A 22,220-nucleotide genomic window follows, 5' to 3' on the forward strand; every position below is an offset into this window, starting at 1 on the left:
ATGCATCCACATATCGCTCATGGCAGATCACACCACTTTTTATTCACCTCCCCTCATCCCATGCTGCAGCAGCAAAACAGGAGCGCCCCCCCCCCTCGTCTCTTCCTCTCCCCCTTTTTGTCCTCCCACCGGCGTGGAATCGTGAGGGGGGGTGTATCAAGAGCCGCGACGGCACAGGGAGGAAGGGGAGGGGAGGCGGAGAGCACCAGGAGCGAGAGGTCAGAGTTAGGGAAGGCGAATTGAGCGAATCAATTTGTTCTTCTTTGGCGAAGAGAGAAAAGAAAACGATGCGTACGCACACACACAGAAAGAGAGGGGGAAAGGGGGGAGAACTTAAGCAAAGCAAAGGGAAAAAAGGAGAGACACAACAGAGGGCGAACGCCAAAGAAAGAGAGAAAGAAAGAAAAGTGGCAATGGTGATGAGAACGGAGGGGGGCACGTGAACCACCGCTCTCGTAACGACGCACCGAGACCGCCGAATGGAAACGATTAGTCCGCACATCCGCGAGAGACCAAAAGTAGTAACATAGAAAAGAGGGAGAGCAGTCACACTTTTATCGGAAAACAGAAACACGCCTACGCGTGCAGCACCACCAAAACTCTCCTGTGAAGCGGCACAGAGAAAAATATAAATGAATAAAGAAGGCGGGGAGGTAGAGAAAAGAGCCCCGATAGCGCACAAGTCAAGCGCGATGCGTCTCTCCGTCTCGTGACCCTTTCGTGCACGCACCCCTCTCCCCATGCCCTTGGAGACAGAAACACCGCTGAAAGAAATGAGAACGCACAGGCAGAGAATCTGATATGCTGCTGCATTGAGCGCCACGTGCTACGTGAGACTCAGAGAAGAAAGAGAAAGTAATGAGATGGGAATATGAAGGGAGGGGGATAAGCCCAAGCCGCCGTCAGAGAATCACTGATGCCACTGTGAAGGAGAGAGCACATGTCAGCCTCTCCACCCGCCGAATTCGACCTTGCCTCTCCCCCTTAACAGGTAGCCGCCTCTTCCGTTTCACGCCCTTTCCATTTTGTCGCGCTCTTCGGCCTCGATGCACAGCCGTTGTCGCTATACCGCCCAAAAGACGCCACGCCAGTCCCAGCGGTACTTGCCGGAGCCAACGGAGCTCTTCGCGCTGCTCATCAGATCGCTTTGGTGAGGCGTGTGCGCAACACTGTTGTAGCATGAGCACGGCACTGTGGCCATCTCGCCGCCTTGACGCACTAGGTCAGCACTAGACTGTAGCACAGGGGTGTGCTGTAATGCGGGAGTGCTGCCATCATCACCCTCAGCCGTACCCAGCAGTGGAAGTGGACGCAGCGACTCCCTCTGATGCAACTGCAAGCCGTTCAAACAGACACGCGGGCCTAGCAGCTCCGAAGTCGACAACGACGAGGAACAACTTGCCACCGACTGACACGACTCGGCATACCGAGTGGACTGCAGCAGGGAGACGTGACGGGCGTGCGCAGACGACGCAGAGCCGCTCGCAAAGGTAATGGAGGAGCCCCGCATAGAGGATGGCGGTCCCGCGCTGGCTGTGTTCCATTTGGCTGACGACGCCGCCTGCAGCAGAGTGTCGGCCGAGCCGCCTGTACCGTGACTAGGCCAAACAGTCACGGCGGCGGAGCGCGGCGGTGGCGGTCGTCGCGCATCGCTGAGTCCTGCTGCGCCGTACGACATAGAAGAGTGAAAGAGCAGCTCCCCCTCGGCACGCGGAAATCGGCCTTGCCCAACAGACGTCGGCGAGTGTCCGCCCTGCCGGAGAGAGACATCCTTGCTGCAGGAGTCGTACCTGCCTGGGATGCGCGCCGTCATTGACATGCTTGGTAACGACATCGTAGAGTCCGTTGTCTGCGCCTTGTACTCAGCAGACGCCTCAGCAGTCGCACCGACGACGGTCGGCTGTGGGCTGACGGGCAGTATGCTTGGTACACAGCGCGGTGTGTGGTAATGGTATGGGCTATTGGGCATTTGACTGGTGTGGAGAGGTGTGGAGCCGACGGTAGCAGAATAGTTTGGCGCCACGCGAACGCTGCGGTTCCGCCTGACGACCACGTTCACAGTGGATGCATCGGCGTCATCTGCCGGGGTCGCCTCGAGGACACCAATCCAGCGCGTGGCAGCGGCAGCGAGCGGAGACACGTGCTGCGACGGCTGGCGGTAAGTGAGGCTGGCAGAGTTGCTGCGACTGTCCGTGCTTGCCGCTGCGAGGCTCATCGCCATGTACGAGCTCGGAGTTCCTAAAGCGCTCGATGAATGCGTCCACACACCCATCGCGGTGCTAGATACACCTGGAATAGAGAGCTGCGGGCACTGGTGAGCAGGCAGAAGCCTTCCCAGTTGAAAACCCTGGCGAGGAGTTCCAGAAATGTCGCGTGGTTGCGCGAGGTTGCCGACTGCGACAGGCGGCGTGGAGGACGAGGATGCGCGCGGCTGGTCATCGGTGCGGACGCGCTTTGGCTGGGCACCATCGTCTACGTGATTGCTACTCTCCTTGAATGAGGCCGGTGATGAGATGGCTGCCGCCGGCCCTGAAGTCGACACGAAGCCAATGAGCGGTTTATATAGCGCAACAGATGACGGGTCGGGCCCTGTGCCGCGTCCGCCGCCATTGCTGGCACTCTTGCCGAGCCAACTGAACGCGCCAGACGGGTTCAGTTGGCGGCTGCCCCCGCAATAGCAGTGTAACCCACTGGGGGTGGCAGTGGTGGCGGCAACCGCCATCGACGACGACTGAACTACCGCTACGGTGTCACCCTCCCTCGCGGCCGTCGCGTCGATGGGCTCCGCCTCCGCCGCGGACGCTGCCTCCTCGCTCGACTGCGATCGCTTGACAAGGTCGTGGTATGCCTGCTTCACCTCCGTTCCGGACTGAATCCACTTCTTGAGAAACTCAGGTGTGGTGCCGTAAAAGACTACCTGCCCCGCACACAGATCGCGCCAGATTAGGAGGCCCATCCCGAGCCCCTCCGGCATGCCGGTCTTGCGGTTCAGAAACCAATGCGAATCAGTCGGTGGCGCCCGACGCGATGCCTGACACGCCTGCCGGCAGAGCGATAAGAGGATGTCCTCAGCAAACTCGTTGGCCGAGACGCGCCAGAAAGCGGCTGGGGCTGTAGTCGAGGAAGCTGTGGGCGCAGACGTGACGTACCGCAGCACTGTTCCCGTCGCCACCTTTTCCCATCCGTCTACCTCGCGGTCAGTGTCGTGTACCTCAACGTAGGCCTCGTTAGACGGGATCCAGACATCACCGACCTTCGGGGTCACTTTGGGGGGCCGCGGCTCTTCGTCGGTCAGCAAGAGTGCGCCATCAAGCGGGCTCTCGGTCAGATTCCGCTGAGCGAGCTCCTGCCGCAGCTTCGCAGCTTCGCCACCTACAAGCTGCTCAAAGTGTCCCGTGTAGAAGCGAGATGCCCACAGTAAGACACGGCCTATCGAATCGGCCCCCACGGAGCCACGCAGCTCGTCTGCGCAAATCACCGTTTGGATTTGAAACTTGAGCGACTCAGCACGGACGTCCGGAGGATCACATCTGGGCTCCGTCACAATGGTGCTGATATCGGCGTGAGCATCCATCGCACTCGCCAGCCGTGATTTGTTCGGGACACAGGACTTCTGCGAGCTCGCGTTGCTGTTGCAGCTCACCTTGTTGCTCGCGCCGAGAGACGACCACGGTGCCATCATCGCCGCCGTTGAGACTGGATTCGCACAAGACGATGGCATAGGCACTTGGCTCTCCTTGTTACAGACGGCGCCGGTTGTGTACGTGGAGTTCTGGTCCATGCGTGCGCGCAGCTCACGCAGGTAGCACAGAGCCGGAACATCGGCACGGTGCATGACGATTTCGATAGGACGGCGCAGCACAGTCTCTTTGGCGACGTCCGCAGCGGACGAGATGCTCGTGGTTCCCAGACCCTCAAGATGTGTCATTGACCCACCTTGTGGGACTGAACTGGTCATATGGGGTGACAACTGCCGCCTCGGCTCAATGCCGTGATCGCCATCATCGCCGGCGACCGCGTACGGATCTGCCATGGCTGCAAGATCGGTACCGTATGGGTCGACGTACGGGTCATGGGAGGCGTCAGCAGCACCACCAGCTCCAGCGAGGCGCAGCGCGGCGAGAGGGTCGGCCTCCCTGCCCGCCACGTTCGCTTTAAGACCTGCCTGCGTCGTCGCGCTTTGCACGACAACGCCGCCCACATGCGACGCTTCGTCGTAGGGGCGCAGGATACCGATGTCTTGCATCTGAGTAATGTACGTGTGTGCCGCCAGAAGAGTCACCTGCGTGCGGTGGTTACCACCCGCGCTCTTCGACAGAAATATCGTGAGGCACAGGGGCAGCCTGGCGGCCTGATTAGGGTGCAGCGAGGGCGGGCAAAAACGCGTGTCGCCGACAAAGCCAAAGATGCGCACGCGCAGGTTGTGGTGTGGCAACCGCGCCGTGTTCTCGATCGTCATGTACCCATTCGACGCGCTGGCACTGCCAGTCTTGCCATGCCGATGCGCCTTGCTGTTTCTGCCGCTCCTCTTCTTACCGCCGCTAACGCTGCTCGCAGGAGATGACATGCCGGTCGTTGACGTCACAGCACCACCTGCGGCAGTGGCGACGCCGACAGTGGCGCGTGCCTCATACACGAAGGCAACAGCGCATGGTACCGGTGACACCACTCGCCTTGCACGGCTCAGAGCGATCAATTCGTTGTCCGTCTCCAGCAACCGCTGTTCGCTGAGGCTCATGTACCAGCTGTAAATATCCTTCTCGGACCCGATCTGGTCTCGCACTACCGTGTGCTCCGTCACCAGGCTTCGGGCATCACGGTAGTAGTAGGCAACGTTCGGCTCTCGCCGCACTTGCAACAGCTGCTGGAAGAGTGGAGAGGCGGAGCTGGGGAAGTAATCGGGGATGAGGGGGATCAGAACGATCTCTGGCTGCTGCGGCGTCGCTGTCGACACGTCGATCGGTAGATCGCCAGCATTGGTGGCGCCGCCAGACGCAAAGTGTCCTGCGATTGGTGTTGCGCTTCCCTGGACGCGTGAGTCACGCACAATGTGCCGCACCAGCGTCTCCCGACTCGGGGCCCCTCCCATTTGCTTTCTTTAGTTTGCGTGTTGTTTTGCGCCCCGTAAGGCTCCTCGAAGCCTCTTTTTTCTTGCCGGCTTTGCGACCCCCCCCCCCTCCCTTATCCCTCTTGAGTCAATGCTGGTTTGCTGGACTGCTCAGCTGGCGGGCGGGCGTGTGGGGTGAGCGTATAGGAGACCACTAGACTTTCGACCGCAGGCATCAGTCTCGTTCGTGGCTCGTGCTCCTGAGGAGGAAGGGGAGAACAAGGGGACGTCACGGAGGTCTATGCCCCAGCCCAGCAACAGCTCCGTATCGCTGTGTGTTGCTGCTGCTTAAATGGCACGAACGTGCGTGGGAAGAGTAGGGCGATCAAGAGAGAGAAGGAGAGAGAGAGAGGGGGGCGTGACCTTTCAGATAAGAAAGGCAATGGAGAAGTGAGATGGGGTAGCGTGCGGAAATTGGTCAGAGAGAACGAAAGATGTCGTGGGGCAGACCCACGGGGGGTGCGACTCTGAAAAGAAGGAGACTGAAGTGACCGCATGCGTGGGTGAAGCAAAGATGCATGCACATGTACACACATGTATATGCGGGTATGTGTGTGTGTATGTGTGACACAGAGGAATGCAGATCCGACAGCCAAAGCCACGCGGTGCAGCGTGAGAAAGGGGCGGAGGCGGGGAGGGGTTGGGGTAATAGCGAGAAGCATACGAGAAGAGACGGCAAAGGAGAAGCCGTGGCGAAAAGGGGGAAGGGGGCGGCGGCTCGTAGGAAAGGTAGTGGCACGAGCAACGGCAGACACGCAGGGACAGGGCTTGATAACCGGCGGCGCTGCATGCCTGGCCTTCTCTCCTCCCCGCTGCCGTGTTACACAGTTATGTGCTCCCTTCACACAAAGCCTGTACAGAGGGAGAGGAGACGCCTGCCGCTCACCTACGTGACCGCGCGAGCCGTAGGCGTCGCAGCCTACGTACAGCCCAAGGACCCATACTCATCGCGGGGGAGGAGGGGGAGAGAGCAAAATGCACGTTATTTAACCCAATCCCGTAGTGTCGATGTAGTCGAGTATATTCGCTGTCACAGTGCAGATGTGGAGGAACATCGTCTCCGTCCGCTTGCGGCACAATCGTGTTTTTTTTTCTACCGCTGGTCATGCCTTCTCTTCGCACGCGCGCGCGTGTGTGTGTATGCGTGTCTTGCTGTGGTGCTGTGTGCTCTCATCCGAAGCTGCGTCGGCGTGCAGGCAAATTACCTGAGCACGCTTCGTGATCGGGAATGAGAAAGGCAGCCAGAAGAGAGGAGCACAAACCGACGGAAATAAATGAATAAACGACACAACTCAGGGGCGCCATCGAGGATGAAGGAAGACAGACAGAGCGAAGGAAGTGACGGAGAGGCACCGGACACAAGAAAGGAAAAGACAACTGAGGCCACCTATGACTCGCAGGCAGTATGGGGGAGAGACAAGGACAGAGATAAAAGACCGGCGCGGCTGCCCTACACGGACAGCACACATACACACATACACACACACACACACACACACACACACACATGCATACACGACTACGCCTACACAAATGATGGCTGAGACAGGCCACTAAAACTAGATGAAAGCGAGAGAGATGAAAGGCCAAGGCCCGCGCCAGGAACCGGGACGAAAAGCACTTAAAAGCAAGCCTGAGCCGTCTAGCGGAGACTGTCGAGCATTCATAGCGAAAGTTGCTCGACAATGAGGGAGGGAACCGAAAGCGGCGATCTCCACACACACCGCCAGAGAAACATGCACAACCATACGCACAACGCTAAAGCAGCGCTACTCCCCCTCCCCCTCCTCCTCCTCCTGGCAAGGGCATCGTACATACAACGCCGAAGAACACGCACAAAAAAGTGCGCGGCGTTGATAGCGGGGCCCAAGAGGAAGCACTCCAGAACTGAGAAGAGGGGGAAACAGAACAGCAGTAACGTCCGCAGGTAGTGACACACAATAAACGAGTCGAGAGGGGGACGTGCACGCATCCAAAACGCATTGGGCTGAGGTGTGTATAGGCGCGCGTTCGTCTGCAGCAGCCCCTTCTGTGTGTCGCAGGATGAGACGCAAGCATAGACAAAAGAACCCAAAGAGAGGCACCATTGAGCGGCCAGCGTCGTGAACTGCTGATCGCCTACAAGCCCCCGGTGCCACTCCCAAGGGCTCCACACCTACCAGTGAGAACCGCCGCGAAAAAAATGAGGGAGGCATAAGATGAAAGGAGCGCGAAGGAGGAGGTCGAATGAGGAAAGGAGCTTTTTTTTGAATGAGAAGTGACACTCACTCGCCCTCGCTCCCTCCAACCCCCCTCCCCTTCCCTCTCGCGCCACCACCACCAGCCTTCAAAGAACAGAAAAGAAGCTCCTTTGCTTTGTGAGCTTCTAGAGGTTGTGGTCGGAGCGTTCGCTACCACCAGCGCAATAGGGACACGTCCTCCTCAAGTACAGCCTTCAGATGCGCGTGCAGAGGCGTGAGAGCGAGTCTCCCTACTCTCTCCTCCTCTCCACCTTGCTGTTTAGCGCCGCTGCCGAGAAGGGTGGTCACCGGAGGAGCCGCGCAGGGTGTTGTTGAGTCCCTCCAGTGCCGCCAGCTGCGCACAGAGCGGCGCTACTCCAAAGAAGACTGCGTCATCGTGGAGCAACTCACGCAGTCGCTTCATGAAGACCTCATTCGCGCGCGCCGCCAGACGAGCCTCCTCCGGCTGACGGATAAATAGCGCCACCTCCTGCATGGTCTCGCCATAGAGGTCTCGGTTCCGTAGAAGCATACGCAGGGTGCTGCGGATGCCATCAACAGTCCACTCAACGGCTGAAAGAGTCCCTACATCGGACGAGTTGTTCCACAGCAAGCGGCGGCCGCCGCCGGTGCGGTGCGTGGGGCGCTCGCTGCCGTCGCTTGGCGGGCTGGTGCCTTTCCCAGAGGGGTCACTACTCCGAAGAGGGTACAGCTGCACAGCGCTCGGCAGTGGTGACAGACGCGGGGAGGTGGGATTGTGCAGCGGCAGCGCAGAGAAGCCGGTGTCACGCGCACCAGGCTCCGCCTGCGTCGACATGGATAAGTAAGAAGCTCGGGGCTCATTTCCACTGTACCAAGTGGACTGCGCGCTGCCCGCTGCTGCCGAGGTGCTCCCGCCAGGTGGTGTCTTGGTCCGTGGCGTGGTCGATCGAGAGGTCGAGTTGGGTGGTGGCAATGAGGCGGGTAATGGTGTCTGGCGAGGTTCCGCTTCACTTTGGGCGTCTTCCATAGGCTGAGGCTTTGACTTTAGGGACTCCATGCCAGTGTTCGACTCCCCACCCTCCGCCGCAGGCTCGGCCGTGGCGGTCGGAAGAAACTCGTGTGGTGGGGCGGGGCGAGGAGCGACAATGACGATGCCATCCTGGTCAATCACCTCCACGTTGTCTGCGTCGGTGAGGCGCTGATTATTCTGGCGCTGCCATTCGGTGAAGTGCTTGCGCATCTCTTGTTGGCGTGCTGCCGTCTCCAGCCTCAGCTGCCGCAGCGCCTCGCGTTGAAACTGTTTGGGATCTTCCACGCGTCCCTGTGGCGAGGGATGCCATGACCTGGCCTGCAGCCGCAGCCCCCCCTGCTCCGCAAACATCTCGTCCAGCATACGCGTGTTGTGATCAAGGTAGCCGCCGCGGCTGTTACGGCGCGGGCTGAGTGATTTTCTGTTGAGGAGGCGGCTTGTCGACCCACGAATGCGGTGATGGCCGTGCTCGCCACGTGATGAGCCTAGCGATGCCTCGCCGCTTCTGAAGGTGTGCTGCTTCGGTGGGCTCGCATTCATGCGCTGCAGCAGCTCGAACTTCTCCCCTGCACGGCGGTGCCAGCTGTCGCTCGACGTGGATGCGAGAGATGAGGAGTGGTCGAGGTACGGGGTGGGTGCCGGTATCGGTGGCGGCGGTGACGAGTGTGCTAGGGCAACCGGTGCCCCGGCTGAGGAGAGCTGACTATTATGGGCATGAGTGGCTGGCACATCAGGCGAAGACGAGGACTTGGTGGTGTTTGGTGGGTGGTCAGGGGCAGACCTCTGCGAGGCGGCCTTCATCACACCTTTGGGCTTTGACCCCCCTCCACCGACGCTACTGTTTGCGACAGCGGCCTGCTGCGCTACCGTCCCGGCACTCCAGCCAGTGCTTCCGGGCGCGGAAGCCGGGGGCTGTCTACTCGGCATGGCTGGAGTCGGGCTTACAGGCGTGGTTTGAGCAGAGGTGGTAGAAGGCGTGGTGGCCGGCTCTGCAGGCCATGGGGGCTGACCCAAGGAGACTTTACCAGCCAAGGCAACTAGCGACTGGACGATGCTCTCCATTGACGGCCGCGTCGCTGGCTCGTCGGCCATCATGCGGGAGAGAAGCTGGCGCGTGCTGCCAGAGCGCCGTGCCATATTTGTGCCCCTCGCCGTGAGCAGTACCACGCCTAGTCGACCCAGGCACCAGACGTCGCTCAGTGTGGGGTGGTAGCCAACACCGCCTTTGGTTATGTTGCTCGTGCCTTCGCCGCTGCTGAGATGCGCTGCAGGTGCTGCGAGAACCTCTGGTGGGTAATCTAGCGCTATGCGCACGCCGCTCTTCCTACGCTCTTGCAGCTGCGCGTAGTAGACCGGGAGAGGCAGGGGTACTCCGAGGAGAATGTTTGCTGTGCCACCAGTGTGGTGGTCCAGCAAAAGGCGATCGCTTGTAAGCCCTGGGAAGAAGAGGTTGTGCAAGTGCAGCTGCCGAATCGCCAGCGCGCACGCGCAGAGCCAGCGCAGCACGCTGATCTCCTCGAACGAGTTCTGCTCATCCTCCTCAATCAAGGCTGTGACGTCGCCCTCCGAAGCGTATGAGGCGACAACGCTGAGGAAGGAGCTCTGAATGAGGATGGTGTGGATTGGCACAAAGCCGCGCAGGCGGCACTTGTGCAGCTCCTCGTACATCCGAACAGCTGCGCTCACCTCTGCGTCGGTCCACCCTGCCACATTCATTCGGCGCAGCACGCGTAACGCGCCACCCGCCTCTGTGTCCTGCACGAGGAGGGTGGCGGAGTTGCCGCTAATGCTGAGTACTTTCTTACGAATCATGAGTGGGCTCGATGTGCGCCTCCAGAGGGGGGGAAGTGAGTGAAAAGACAACGACAGTGCGCTATGGGTGTGTGGGGAAGCGCACCTGCACGGCTGCTCCTCCGTCCTTCATCACGCACGACCAACGACACACAAAGAGAGACAAGGAAAGGGACTGCACAGAGTGATGAGCAGGAGAAACGGGCGAGATGGAGAGGGAGTCTGAGGCCTAAGAGGGAGAGAAAGAGGCTTGGAACTGAGACTAAAATAGGGGAAGGTAACAAGGGCAACAGGGCTGGGACCGGTGAGCAACATGCGCAGTGTACCGCGATCCCGTAAAAACCATCGTTCTTCCACCCCCTCAAATTCTCATCGCTTTTCCCTTCCTCGGCACACTAGCCCCTTTTCCACTGGCGCATACATGACGCTTCTACGTTCACGTGGACTTGCGCTCTCTGCTTTCCTCCGCTATTATGTTTGGCTACCTCTGTGTGTGGGAGGAGGGGGGGTAACATCTCCCGTCAACTGTCCCAGTAATTAACGAAACAAGAAGCGGCGCACATTTGAGCTGAAACACGCACACATGCCTGCGCTAGCGGTGAGGTGAATCGGCACCAGCAAGACCTCTGTGAAAAACAAAAGGACGCAGTTTCATCTTCATCATTTGACCCAACTTGCTCCGCGCCTACTTTCTTCCGTCGCTCACGATGTAACATCTCCCCTCTCTCCCCCCCCGCGCTCCTTCCAGTCGTCCTGCAGGAGCGTGCCGCTACAATGAGGAGAGCCCGCTGCGTCCGCGCACGCGCAGAAAACAAAGCGAAGGGAGAAAATGCCACCTGCACACCACGCCAACCTTCTCCCTGGTCTCCTACACGACGCGCTACACCAACCGCACAATTCGGTCGCCAGAGATGATGAATACATCCTTCATGGCGCTGAGCGTTGCCACCGTGCCGTGGCGGGCGAAGTACCGCTGCAGCGCCAGTGGCACACGAGTTTGCAGCGACGCTAGCGTCGTCCCACCCTGTGGGATCAGCGGCAGCACCATCCGCACGATGTCGGCCTTCTCCAAACTTGGCTGCTCCACTTTCGCGCGCTGCACCACAATAATAGAGGGGTCGTCAGGGTAGGGCCAGGTGGTGAAGTACTCCGGGTAGTTGTCCAACACAGCCTGCACAGCTCCCAAATCGCACGGCAGGGCATCCCGGACTGCCGGTGGGACCAAGCTCAGAACTTCCTCCAGCTCTGCGCACTGCATGAGAGGCAGGGCATCGTAGAGCTCCCGCACAGCCCAGTCTGCGTTCGACTCCGGCGCCATCTCCGCCGGGATCTTCAGTACTGGATCATCCGGCCGTAGAGAGTTGATACGCAGCCGCTCATCCAACAGGGTGTCCACACACGCCTCATACTCTGGCAAGAACTTGTACACCTTCATCTTATCTGCCGAGACAACGATCTCTTTGCCATGCATACGCAGAAACGTCGGGAAGGAGCGACACTGCGCCTTCACCTCCACCTTCTCCGCCTGCGTGAGGAGACTGTAGAGGCGGACGGTTGACACAGCCGCCGCCGCCCTTTCCTCCGAGACGCGGTAGTCCTTCCCCACTGCTGCCTCCGCCACGAGCGCCAACACTTTGGCAAAGACGCTCGGCAGCGGAGACGTCGAGGCGTCCCGGTCGTCCAGCGAGTTGGGCGCGACGCGGTACGGACGCGCGCGGAGCTTCCCGTGCGCCATCTGGAAGTACTCCGGGTACTTGCCGAGCAGCCCAGTCACCCCGAGTCGGGGATCAAAGGCAGGGTGACGCGAGACAATGGGGGCAACGTCCTGCAGGACGTCCGCCAGCGGGGTGTACTCCTTTGGTATCTGCGGCGCCACCAGGCCAATCAGGTTCGCCTCCGAGTTCCGCGGTGGACGCCGCAGCGGCTGTGCTCCGCACTGACTACCGCCCAGGCCGCTGAATCCGCCAACAGCAAAGCGCGCGTCGGCATGCCCGCGCTGTGGGTGGTCAAAATCGGGCCTCAGTCTGATCTCCACCGACCCGTGAGCAGCGCGGGTGTCGATGTAGTGTCTGAACCTCTTCAGATAAAAGCGAAAGGAGGTCTCGTCGTACAGTCGCTGGATCTCCGTCGGCAACGTCGGCTCAATGGCTTCGATGGACACAAAAAAGGTAGGGATATACGGCACGAGAGCCTCCATTACCTGCAGCGTCGACCGCAGAGGTGCAGGGGTGCTGGACTCTGGCTCGCTCACCGCTGCAGCGCCCGCAGAGGCGAGGCTTGGGAGCGAATTGGAAGCACTTGCTCCACCAAAGGTGGCTCGCGGCGCAAGCAGCCCCCCACCAGCCATAGTTGCCCCTGTCCCACCACTGCCGTAGCGCCAGTTATTGCTCTGTGGCGTAGGTGGGGGTGGCGGAGCCATCCTGTCCGCGTGTGTCGCAGGGGTGTTTAGCGAACTGTGCGGCACTGAGGCGCTCGAGCATGATGAAAGAGGTGGCAGAGGTGACTGCACATTCGGAGCCGAGGTTTGTTGTCCTGGGGTCGCTGGAAACGACCCCGTTACTTTAGAGCCGTCGAGAGGTGTGGCAGTACTCCCAGCGCTGGGCAACGCGGCATCGTCACTAGCAAGCGGTACGTCGGCGTTTGTTGGTGCAGCTCCCAATCCCGAAGTCGAGGCTTTGAGAGGTGCGACAGGGGTACGCAGCATGCGTCGGGCCAGGAGGCCACTGGGCAGCAGTACGACCTCCTCAGGGAAATGGCGAAGCATGTACTGCGTTAATGCCGACTGCACGTCGTGCTGCCGTACTCCCATTGAAAGTCCACTGCAATCTGGGTGACCTGTCGAGCCTCTTTCACGTTCAAGAAACTGCCGCAGAGTGCGAGGAAGTTGCTGCTGCACCTGAGCTGACTGACTCCAGCGCTCCTTTGCGCCGGCTGGCGTGGCAGCGCTGTGCTCTGTGGGTGCCACCTCGGTGGGTAATATCGGCAGTACCAACGCCCGCACCTCCCAAGGTGCGTAGGTAACCGACTCACCACCGCCTCCGATAGCCGGAGAGTTTGGCCCGTGTGGCTGCAGCCCCGACAGCGACGACGTCACTGAGGAGGGGGAAGAGGAAGACGACGGCAGCTTCGCGGAACACTGGCGCAGAGCGCATTGCACTGCTGACAGCAGTGTCATCGACGGTGGTGATGTGAGGAAGCTGAAGCTGGCGAGTCGTACAGCTGCAGAAGCGAATGAAGTAGTCACAGAAATCTGGCGGCGGACATTACTCAAACCACCCCGCGCTCGCGCCGGAGCACTGACAGGGAGTCGACACATCGTACCTAACGAGAGAAAGTGGAAAAGACAGAGGTAGTGCGAGTTTGAAGAGCGACAACCGTAAGTCAGATGTGTAGTCGCGCGCTCTCACCGCCGCCCTCTCCCCTCCCTCCGATTATTTTCTTTCTCCTCGTACAGCACCCGTTGTGGTCCACAACCTGCTTAATCCTGTACTCGACAGCGAAGAGGTGATAACGCTCGTTTGTTTTCCCCTGACCATTGTTGAGCAATGAAGCGCGTACAGAGCAAGAGAGAGGCAGAGAGACAATGGACAGAACAAGCGGTAGAGCGGTGAGGTAGCGCCAACGGTCACTGCATAAGCGTATCTTCACCATTATATTTTACGGTGATGCCCAGCGCAACCACTTTGGCTACCATTCGGAATGAGGTGTTTCATGAGGCTGCTCAAGCACACAGAGTCCACCCCAAAACCCACTACCACCACCGCCGCGCCTCTTCCCCTTCCCTACAGAAGCAAAGGACACCGTTAAGAGGGGGAGAGAGCAGTATCTGCGCGGATGAAATCCTCAATAGTAGACTCTATGTAAAAGCACTGATGCATCCGCATGTTGTGGTGAGGAACAAAGAAGGGAGGGCAGCGTGCGTGCCGCTCAGAAAAGAGACACTTTTTTCTCTCGCGTGCGCACTGAAGCGGTGTAAAGCGTCGGCTGACTCACTCGGCTAGAGTGGCCTCATCTACGGTGACGACCAGCATCAAGTAGCGCAATGCTGACGTGTAACACGAGTGCTTCCCTCCATTCGGTGCGGGTGTATCTGTCGCCCTCCTCAGTCAGTTGGCTGGCCCCTCAAAAGCGCTATCGTCGAGCAAGACGACGACTGCAGGCCATGATGAGCGTTCACTTTGGACGAGGAAAGCTGACACACGTACATTGCCCTCTAGCCCTATCACGTTTCCTCAGCGTCAGCCTCGTGTAGGTGGTGCCCGCATACTGCTCGACCGTGGGGAAAACTCGCCCGTCGACTCGCGATCACGACCCTCCACAAAAAAGGTACTACTGACAGCCTGTGCGTTGCGTTCGAGCTTTTCACTCCGCAAGCGAGGTGCGGCCGAGGGGAATTATTCTCCGCCCCTCCTCCCCACACCGCATAAGGGGGGAGGGGGGCGCTGATGAGCCCCATTCTGCAGACTCTCTGCCACGCGCAGAAGGCCGAAAGCGGAAAAAAGGTGCCAGAAGGCTGTTGCAGCGCACCGGCACGCACAGCAGTAGCGATCACGACTCCAACTACAGGCGGGAAAAATGAGGGAGGCAGCAAAGGTGCACACACACATACACACACACAATGGGGCGGCAGCGATAAATTCACCACGAACGCCTTTGTGAAATTCAGTAAGTGGCCCACCACGCAGTGCGCCGCATTCCCGCCAACATATCTATCGCAGATGCCGAGGCAGATAGCGAGAGCCACCCTGGTGCACCGGCGGAGCTCGGCAACGCGAAGAGAAATGCGCAGGCGGTGGACACGCATGTCCCTATTCGCAACTGTAAAGGCGCTTCTCTGAATAACAACCACACAGCGGTGCTATTCATCGAGGCAGTGGGTGGGCCACGATATAGACGAAACACACGTACACACGAGACCTCGTAAATCTGCTGCGGGAGCCCAATCAGCCTCAACGCAAGCTGACACTCATGGATACGATGCTGAGAGCGGAAAGCGCGCGTCTTCGCCCTCAAGCAACCCCGCACGATGAAACAAGGCAGCCTACTGCGTCTTTAACAGGAACCGTACTCATTTGATGAGTCACGTCTCGCCTCTCAGATGGAAAATGGAGATCCAAAGGGGTACGCCTTGTGCTGTACTTCGGCGTGAAGATGAAGAGCAGCTGGGACCCCCGTCCCTCCAGTCGGAATTTGGCTTGTGCTGCTCGTAGCGAGGTCAGGGCAGATGGTGGCCGAATGGATCGCGAAGACGATGGCAGGGTGGGACGGAGCTGTCACTCTTGCCGTAGCCCACCGGCAAAGACCTGTGCAGCTACTCAGCACTGAGCATGAAGCGGAAGAGACGGTTCGGCACGTCCTGCAGACTCTACTGGAAGTCAGCCCCAGACCCTCCTCCTTGTCGAGCGTGCCACTGCTAAGCACACATTCCGGCAGCTTTCGATCCCAGGGGGCTCCCACAGCACGCAATGCCAGAAGGCAACTGTGTAGATGAAACACCATCTGGGAGTGGGTTCGCCAGTGTGCCTCTTTTAGTTGACACGAAGTGGGTCGTGACCCTGACGGACGTACCCCTATCAGCAGCGCAGTGCTCGATCCCTCCCCCCGCTGACACACCCTAGCCGCAGCTACCACACGCACGCCGTCAGATAAAAAAAAGCGCCGCTCCACGTTTCCGGCGTAGATATCAATGATTCTGCAGTCGCGCGCGCGCGCAGAAAGGTGGCCTGAGCGGAACAGCATGTACGACGCCTGGCAGCTGAGACGAAACGCTGCACGCGGTCTATCCACCCCGCAAAGCACTCCTCCCTAGCGACTGTAACAGCAAAGAGCGTCAAAACGCTAAAAGGCAGGGCAGACGCCAGAAAAGAGCTGCAGTTCCGGCAGCAGTGTGGTGACTGACTCGGCATCCCCCTGCGGTGAAAGAGAACAACAAGAGCAGAAGTCGGTGTTTAGTGGAGCCCACTACAGGCAAGCAAGTGGCCTGGCACAAAACAGACTACAGGGCCGCTACGATGTTTGGCGGAACAACTTGCCATGGGAAAAGGCACCATGGCGGAATGGACGCAGTCACGGACTCTAAGGGGTCACTCTTGTGCATGCCTGTCAGAATGCCTATCATGTGTGTGTGTGTCGAGAATATAGGGGCGGAAGAAAAGGCACTTCACAGATTCGAAATGAGGCTGGGCTGCCCTTCTCCCTCTTCCCTTCTCTTGAGATGTTTTTGCCGCGTTACGGGGCTGCGTCTTTCCGCTTACTGTAGTGTGTACCCTCCCTCCCATCATTCGACGAAACATCCCCCAGATGATTCAAGCCGCTGAAATGAAGCAGTATTGGGATACCCACCCGCACTGGCGGCGGCCTGGGGAGGGGGAAGGGAAGAGTTGGCGGTGAGGCAGAGCTCACTGAAGACTTCAGAGAGGAAGAAGTGAAGATGAACGCTGAACTGATGTGAATGAGCTCGAATGCAACAATAAGGAAAGCGGGTAGGGAGCGACAGCAACAGAAAGGAGAGAAGAGAAGGCACAGCTCAGTGGCCGAAGTGAGAGGGAGCAATAGAGTAAGCAGCAGCAGGCGTATACTTGGGCGGAATGCCCGCCGCAAGAAACCATCGGAGCGGGCGTTTGTGTCTGCTTGTCTGCGTGTGTGCCCGTAAAACCGAAGCTTCTACGCCTCTAGTCAGACAACAAAAAAGGCCAGCGGATGGTAGAGAGGGGATCGAGGGAAAGTCAATCAGGCAAGATGCCCATACACACGTCCCTGTAGCGGTGGTGGTGCTCTTCTTCTTTTCAGCCGTGACCACAGCAATCATGCAGCGCTCCCTCTTGTCTCGCCTCGCTGGCAGTTGGCGCTGTACTCTACGGCAGCAACGTGTACGTTGAGTGTTCTGCTCACAGAAAGAGGCCCACAGGCGCCTCGATAACCGGCAGGCTATAAAACTTGAACATCAAGTGCGTTCATCTCCGCTGCGTCGGGGAGAGGGAGCCACAACATACCACGAAGAGTGGGGAGTGTGCTTGCATAGTGGGAGGAGGAAGAGGATGAAGGCAACGAGGAAACACAGCCACAAAGACGGTCAGCACGAAAGAAGGAAAGGCATAGGAGACGTTATCGACTCAGTCAACGGCTGCATCCTTCATCAGTTTTGGAGGGTACGAAAAGGGGGAGGGGCGACTCGTGATCCGCCTCCTTGACGCACAGAGAGCAATAGGCACTCCCTCTGGCGTACACCTTACCACCCACTGAAAAGAGGGGGGAGGGTAATAAAGCCCATTTCTCAACGAAGGAACCGCGGAAAACTGCCGTAGAGAAGACGACAGGGCAGCTGTTTCTCTGTTTCTGGGGTGTTGGTGGGTTACTCTACGTTTCCCTTTTTTCTGCGCTCCCAAGTCCGCTGATGCGTTACTCACCAGCACCGATAGGTACACTAGCAATGGTGGCAGAGAACGAGAGGCAGAGATACCCTCCGAGAGAGGGAGGGAGATGTACGGGATACCAGCACGAGCAGTCGAGCACATACAGTGCAGCGAGTAGGAAAATAAAGCGAAAGGGGACGAAAGAGAGAAAACACACAGAACTTCGTTTGGGGGAGAAGAGAGACCAACAAGAGACCTGAAGAGAGCACGAAATCGAGTCCAGAGGAGAGACGAAGGGCGTACGGTGCGGATTGGCAGGATGAGCTGGCAGACATAAATCAGCGCCTTCGGTCCATACAAGGGCACAGAGAGAGAGAGAAACAGGCAGGCACGCAAGTCCATCTCTACGGCACCTTCTCGAAAACGAGAGAGGTGAAGGCGAGAAAGTCATGCTCTGGTACACGCTGCGGCCTGGTCGAGAGACGTAGCAGGATGCGGCGCTCAGGCACCGGCGGCGAAGGTGGCGGCCTCCCTGTGGTGCTCGCAGAACCTTCGTCATGTTGCTGGTCGGCGTATCCAAAGACGGTGGTCTTCTCGCCACTCTTCTCCCCTTTACCCCGCTCGCCCTCTGACCCACTGAGAGAGCCGCCGCCGCTGCCGTCCTCTGCGCCTGTCATGCTCGACGTGCAAGCCGAGGCTGCCGTCGTCGCGGCGGAAGAGGTGGCGCCGGTGGGCTTGCTGCCACCCTTATTCTTTGACTCGTTCGTGATGGCCGACGGATAGAGCGGCTCGGTATCCGTGCGGTACTCAAAAACGGTGTTGACAAACATCAGGTTTGGGCACAGGTGCCCCTCCGCGAAGTGCTGCACGACGCCGCAGCCGTCATCCATGGAAGAGGGAGCGAGGTGAAAGTGGCCAAAGACCGCCACGTAGGAGCAGTAAGTGTCGCACAAGTCTTCCTTCGACAGCTGCGTTACACGCTGTACTGGCCCAATGGGGAGTCGGGTGCTCGGCGTCAGCTGGAGACTGAAGCGACTGTCGCTAGTGTATACAAGAATTCCTGAGACATTACCACCCCACGGAAAGATGACCCGGCCGTCATCCACAGCGTGCACCTCGATAGAGACGACGCGCCACACGCCGTGGAAGTGCCGCTGCGCCTCGGTCATGGAATGAAAGAAGCGCACCGGCTCACGAGCCATCCGACTGTCAGTGACGAGCACAGACAGAGGAGGCGCTAGCGAGGGCGACGAGACGCGCGCGCCTCGGTACAGCTGTTGTGGTGAGTGAGTGGCGGGCAACGGGGTGCCGGAAGCGGGGGAGGTGGAAATGGTGCTGGTGCTCTCCACCAGTGCGGACCCGGCAGGCGCGGCAGTGCGGCTCAGCGGGAAGTTATTGAAGCACTTCGTGAGTGCCTCTATGGAGGCCCGCGTCATGTTGGTGAGGGGCGGCACTGAGGCCCATTCTGACACAAATTCACGCTTGAAGTGCCGCACGTCGTTATCGCGCATGTCGCCGGGGATGCAGGGGGCCGGCATGCGACGGTGCCACAAGTCCTCCCAGTTGACGCCGCGGAAGAAGGGGTGTTGCTTGATCGCGCTCGCGTCCTGCAGTCGCATCGACGGATCTCGAGCAAGCAGGCCCGTTAGTAGTGACGCCGCGTCCGGAGAAAAGCCTCTGAACGTGGGCGAGCCCTCGGCGACAGCCGACTGCGACGCTGTGGCTACAGCAGCGCCTGCGCTGTCGTCGGCGCGCAGAACTGGCAGCTCTAACTCATTATGAAGAACGTTGTCATATACGGTGTTGTTGTTGCGCGCGTGGAACGGAGTCCTGCCGGCCAGCATCTCGTACAGCATCACGCCAAAGCTCCACCAATCCACTGCAGCCGTCTGCACCTCTCCCTGGATCATCTCCGGTGCCACGTACTCTGGGCTGCCGACGAAGCTGCGCCGGCGGCTGTGCGAAAATGAGCGGCGAGCAAGGCCAAAGTCCGTCAAGCAGATGTGCCCATCCGCCGTCAGCACAACATTCTCTGGCTTTAAGTCGCGGTGCACCACATCCTGGCGGTGCAGGCACTCGAGCGCCAGGACAAGCTCTGCCGCATAGATGCGCGCCGCCTCGGGAGAGAGGCGCAGCGTGGGATAGATGTAGTCGTACAGTTCACCACCAGGCAAGTAGTCCATGACCAAGACGAGGTAGTACTCTGTCTGGAACGCGTAGTGGCATCGCACAATGTATGGGTTCGGGTGCATGCTTGTCAGAATAGTCTTTTCCTCCTTCATATAGGACGTCATGCACCGCCGGTACACCGTCGCCTTGTTCATGATCTTCATGGCGTACACCTTGTGCGTTGCGCGCAGCTGCACCTTGAGCACCTTGCCAAACGTGCCGCGCCCGATGACGGTGAGTAGCTGAAAGTCCTGTAAGCCGACAGGCGACAGGTTGTCGCTGCGACTGACTAAGGAGCCTCGAGGTGACAAGAGTGAGGAGTGCGGAATGGGCGATGTGGAGTTGATCACACGCTGCTGCTGCATTACTTGGCCGTTTTCCTCTCCTACGCAGCTGCGCGTATTTATGGTGAGCGATGAGCCCGCCGCGAGGGACAACTGTGAGAGGCGGCCCGGTGGCACCGGCGAACCAGACTGGGCCGGCGTGCCAAACGTTGACTGCATCCCCCTGTAGAAGCCGCTACCAGGCGCGGTGCCGCAGCGATCGAGACGGCGAATGTAGTTCTCCGCACACTGACGGCAAGCAGGAACACCACTCCCGGCACCCTTTGCATCGGCAGACGACGGTGCTTTTTCCGGCACCGAGTCACGCACAGAGTTGATTCTGTCCGCGGCTGTCGCCGACGCGCTTTCAAGCACCGCCAGCTTCTGCAGGCAAGCAGAGCAAAACTGGACCAGGCAGAAAAAGCACCGGCACGGGTACAGGAAAGAGGTGAACTCGGCGTTGCATTGCGCGCAGTTCGCCGATGCTGGTGGCAGCCGCTCATCTGCGAAGCTCACCGGCGTGGTATATGCTCCCATAAAGGCCGCCCCGCATGCGAGGCTGTGAAGCGATTGTTCCACCAGCATCACCTCGTTCGTGTCGTGCGCGTTTTCTGATTGCCCCTTCAAGCTGTTCGCCTCCCCGTCATCGTCTGCGTCGTCCACGGCTGCCACACTGGTTTTGCGGACGTCCGTGCACGCCTCGCTTGTGGTGAGCAACGTCGACGGCCCCCTGCTCGGGGCGAGGGCCACTGTGTGGCCGGGTATTGATGAGGTTGCCACTGCCGTGGCATCCGAGGCCCGCCGACTGCTTACCTCTCCCTTTGCATTACCGGGGGCCTCAGGAGAAGAGGCACCCGAGGTGACTCGTGTGGGACTCTCGCAATCGGCTGGAAGAGCAGGGAAAGTGCTGTCCGACGTGGGAAGCGGAAGTGCAGAGTTTTCCCCGGTTCCTGACACGGCTGCCACCGCTCCTTCAGTCACACTAGTAGGCTCCTGCTGCTCGTGACAGTTCGCTTCGTTGTCGCCCTCATCGCTCACTAAGTCCGTACACGTGCTCATCAACCCCAGCAGCGGCTGAATACCAGTGAGCCTCAGGTGCGTGGGCACTTCCCCATCGTGCAGAAAGTCATACAGTTGAGTTCGGGCAACGTAGAAGAGATTTTTAGGCACGAGCAGCTGCTGGAGGTAAATTTCCAAGTAGCGGCGCCGCTGCTCCACCAGCTCCGGGCTCTGGTTCGTCACGTCCATCCAGTGACTGCCAGGAAGAACCGGCACAACACCGTAGGCCCCATGGCTTGACCCGTGCCGGCTGCTGCAGAGCTGCTTCAAATCGTGGTCGAGCGCCTTAAACTGCTGATACCGCCGATAGACGCGCCAGGCGTAGTGGCCGCGCACGCACTCGATGACGTACTCCACGTAGTTCTCCTTAACACGGTAGTGGGTAATAACTACGGAGGTGATGGAATACTGCTGCGCCAGCAGGACGAGCACATCTGCATCCTTCCCTGGATCCAGTGGGTACTGGCGCGGCGCGTGTGGGTGCTCGAGCAGACGCTCCTCGCCTTCGAAGGCGCGACGATCACCACCGTGGGCCGCGGCGGGTACAGCGGTGTCGTTCGAGTGCTGCAAGGCAGTTGCTCCTACCACTCCATCTAGGCCGAACGCGCCCGGGCTCGCGTTGTCGTTATGCAATTCACTGGGCCCTACTGGCACAGTACTCGTGCCGTTGTCTCCGCTTGCATGACTCCCCGAAGACGCTGGTGCGCTGCGCGCAGTATAGGGGCGGAGGAAGAGACCGTAGAACATCTCGAGCGGGCTACGAGACATACAGAACGGAGCAATATCTCCATACACGGGTGCTTTGGCAGGAAGCCAAAGTAGAAAGAGGGAAAACAGCGCCAACAGAGGAGCCAATCCGCAGCAACAGCCCAAAGTTGGCGCCACAGAGAGGGAGAGGGAGAAGCACAAGAAAGGGAGAGAGAAAACAAAAGGCTGGAAGGAAAAGGGGGTAAATGCTACCGGGGAATAAACCTCAGATAGAGGGGTGGGGCGAGGTGCTTTATGAGTGAGGGTGGAGAAGAATGGGAGCGAGTGCGTTCAGAGATGGCCAGTTCTACGTGAGTGTGCTCGTGTGCGTGGGTGTGGGGGTGTATGTGGTTTGCTTTTCCCCCATCCCTAACTTATCACTGCGTGTACACGTGCGTGTGTATGTCCTCCTCCTCCCTCGCTTGTTTGAGATGTGACCGT

General features: G+C 59.2%; 4 protein-coding genes across 4 annotated transcripts; all 4 read right to left on the reverse strand.

Moving 5' to 3' along the window:
* Positions 1–1,063: 1,063 nt before the first annotated feature.
* Positions 1,064–5,089, reverse strand: LPMP_281760 (hypothetical protein; the record flags this gene model as incomplete). The annotated part of the gene is made up of 1 exon (XM_010702214.1): positions 1,064–5,089. One exon carries the CDS (start codon positions 5,087–5,089, stop codon positions 1,064–1,066), a length of 4,026 nt encoding a protein of 1,341 aa, XP_010700516.1.
* Positions 5,090–7,606: 2,517 nt separating this feature from the next.
* LPMP_281770 (protein kinase, putative) lies at positions 7,607–10,150 on the reverse strand (the record flags this gene model as incomplete). Its single annotated transcript, XM_010702215.1, has 1 exon — positions 7,607–10,150. One exon carries the CDS (start codon positions 10,148–10,150, stop codon positions 7,607–7,609), a length of 2,544 nt encoding a protein of 847 aa, XP_010700517.1.
* Positions 10,151–11,009: 859 nt separating this feature from the next.
* LPMP_281780 (hypothetical protein) lies at positions 11,010–12,938 on the reverse strand (the record flags this gene model as incomplete). Its single annotated transcript, XM_010702216.1, has 1 exon — positions 11,010–12,938. One exon carries the CDS (start codon positions 12,936–12,938, stop codon positions 11,010–11,012), a length of 1,929 nt encoding a protein of 642 aa, XP_010700518.1.
* A 4,947-nt stretch (positions 12,939–17,885) lies between these two features.
* LPMP_281790 (zinc finger protein kinase-like) lies at positions 17,886–21,779 on the reverse strand (the record flags this gene model as incomplete). Its single annotated transcript, XM_010702217.1, has 1 exon — positions 17,886–21,779. The coding sequence occupies one exon, from the start codon at positions 21,777–21,779 to the stop codon at positions 17,886–17,888; it is 3,894 nt and encodes a 1,297-aa protein (XP_010700519.1).
* Positions 21,780–22,220: the final 441 nt, after the last annotated feature.

Source organism: Leishmania panamensis (assembly GCF_000755165.1).
Source record: "Leishmania panamensis strain MHOM/PA/94/PSC-1 chromosome 28 sequence".
Taxonomy (NCBI): domain Eukaryota; phylum Euglenozoa; class Kinetoplastea; order Trypanosomatida; family Trypanosomatidae; genus Leishmania; species Leishmania panamensis.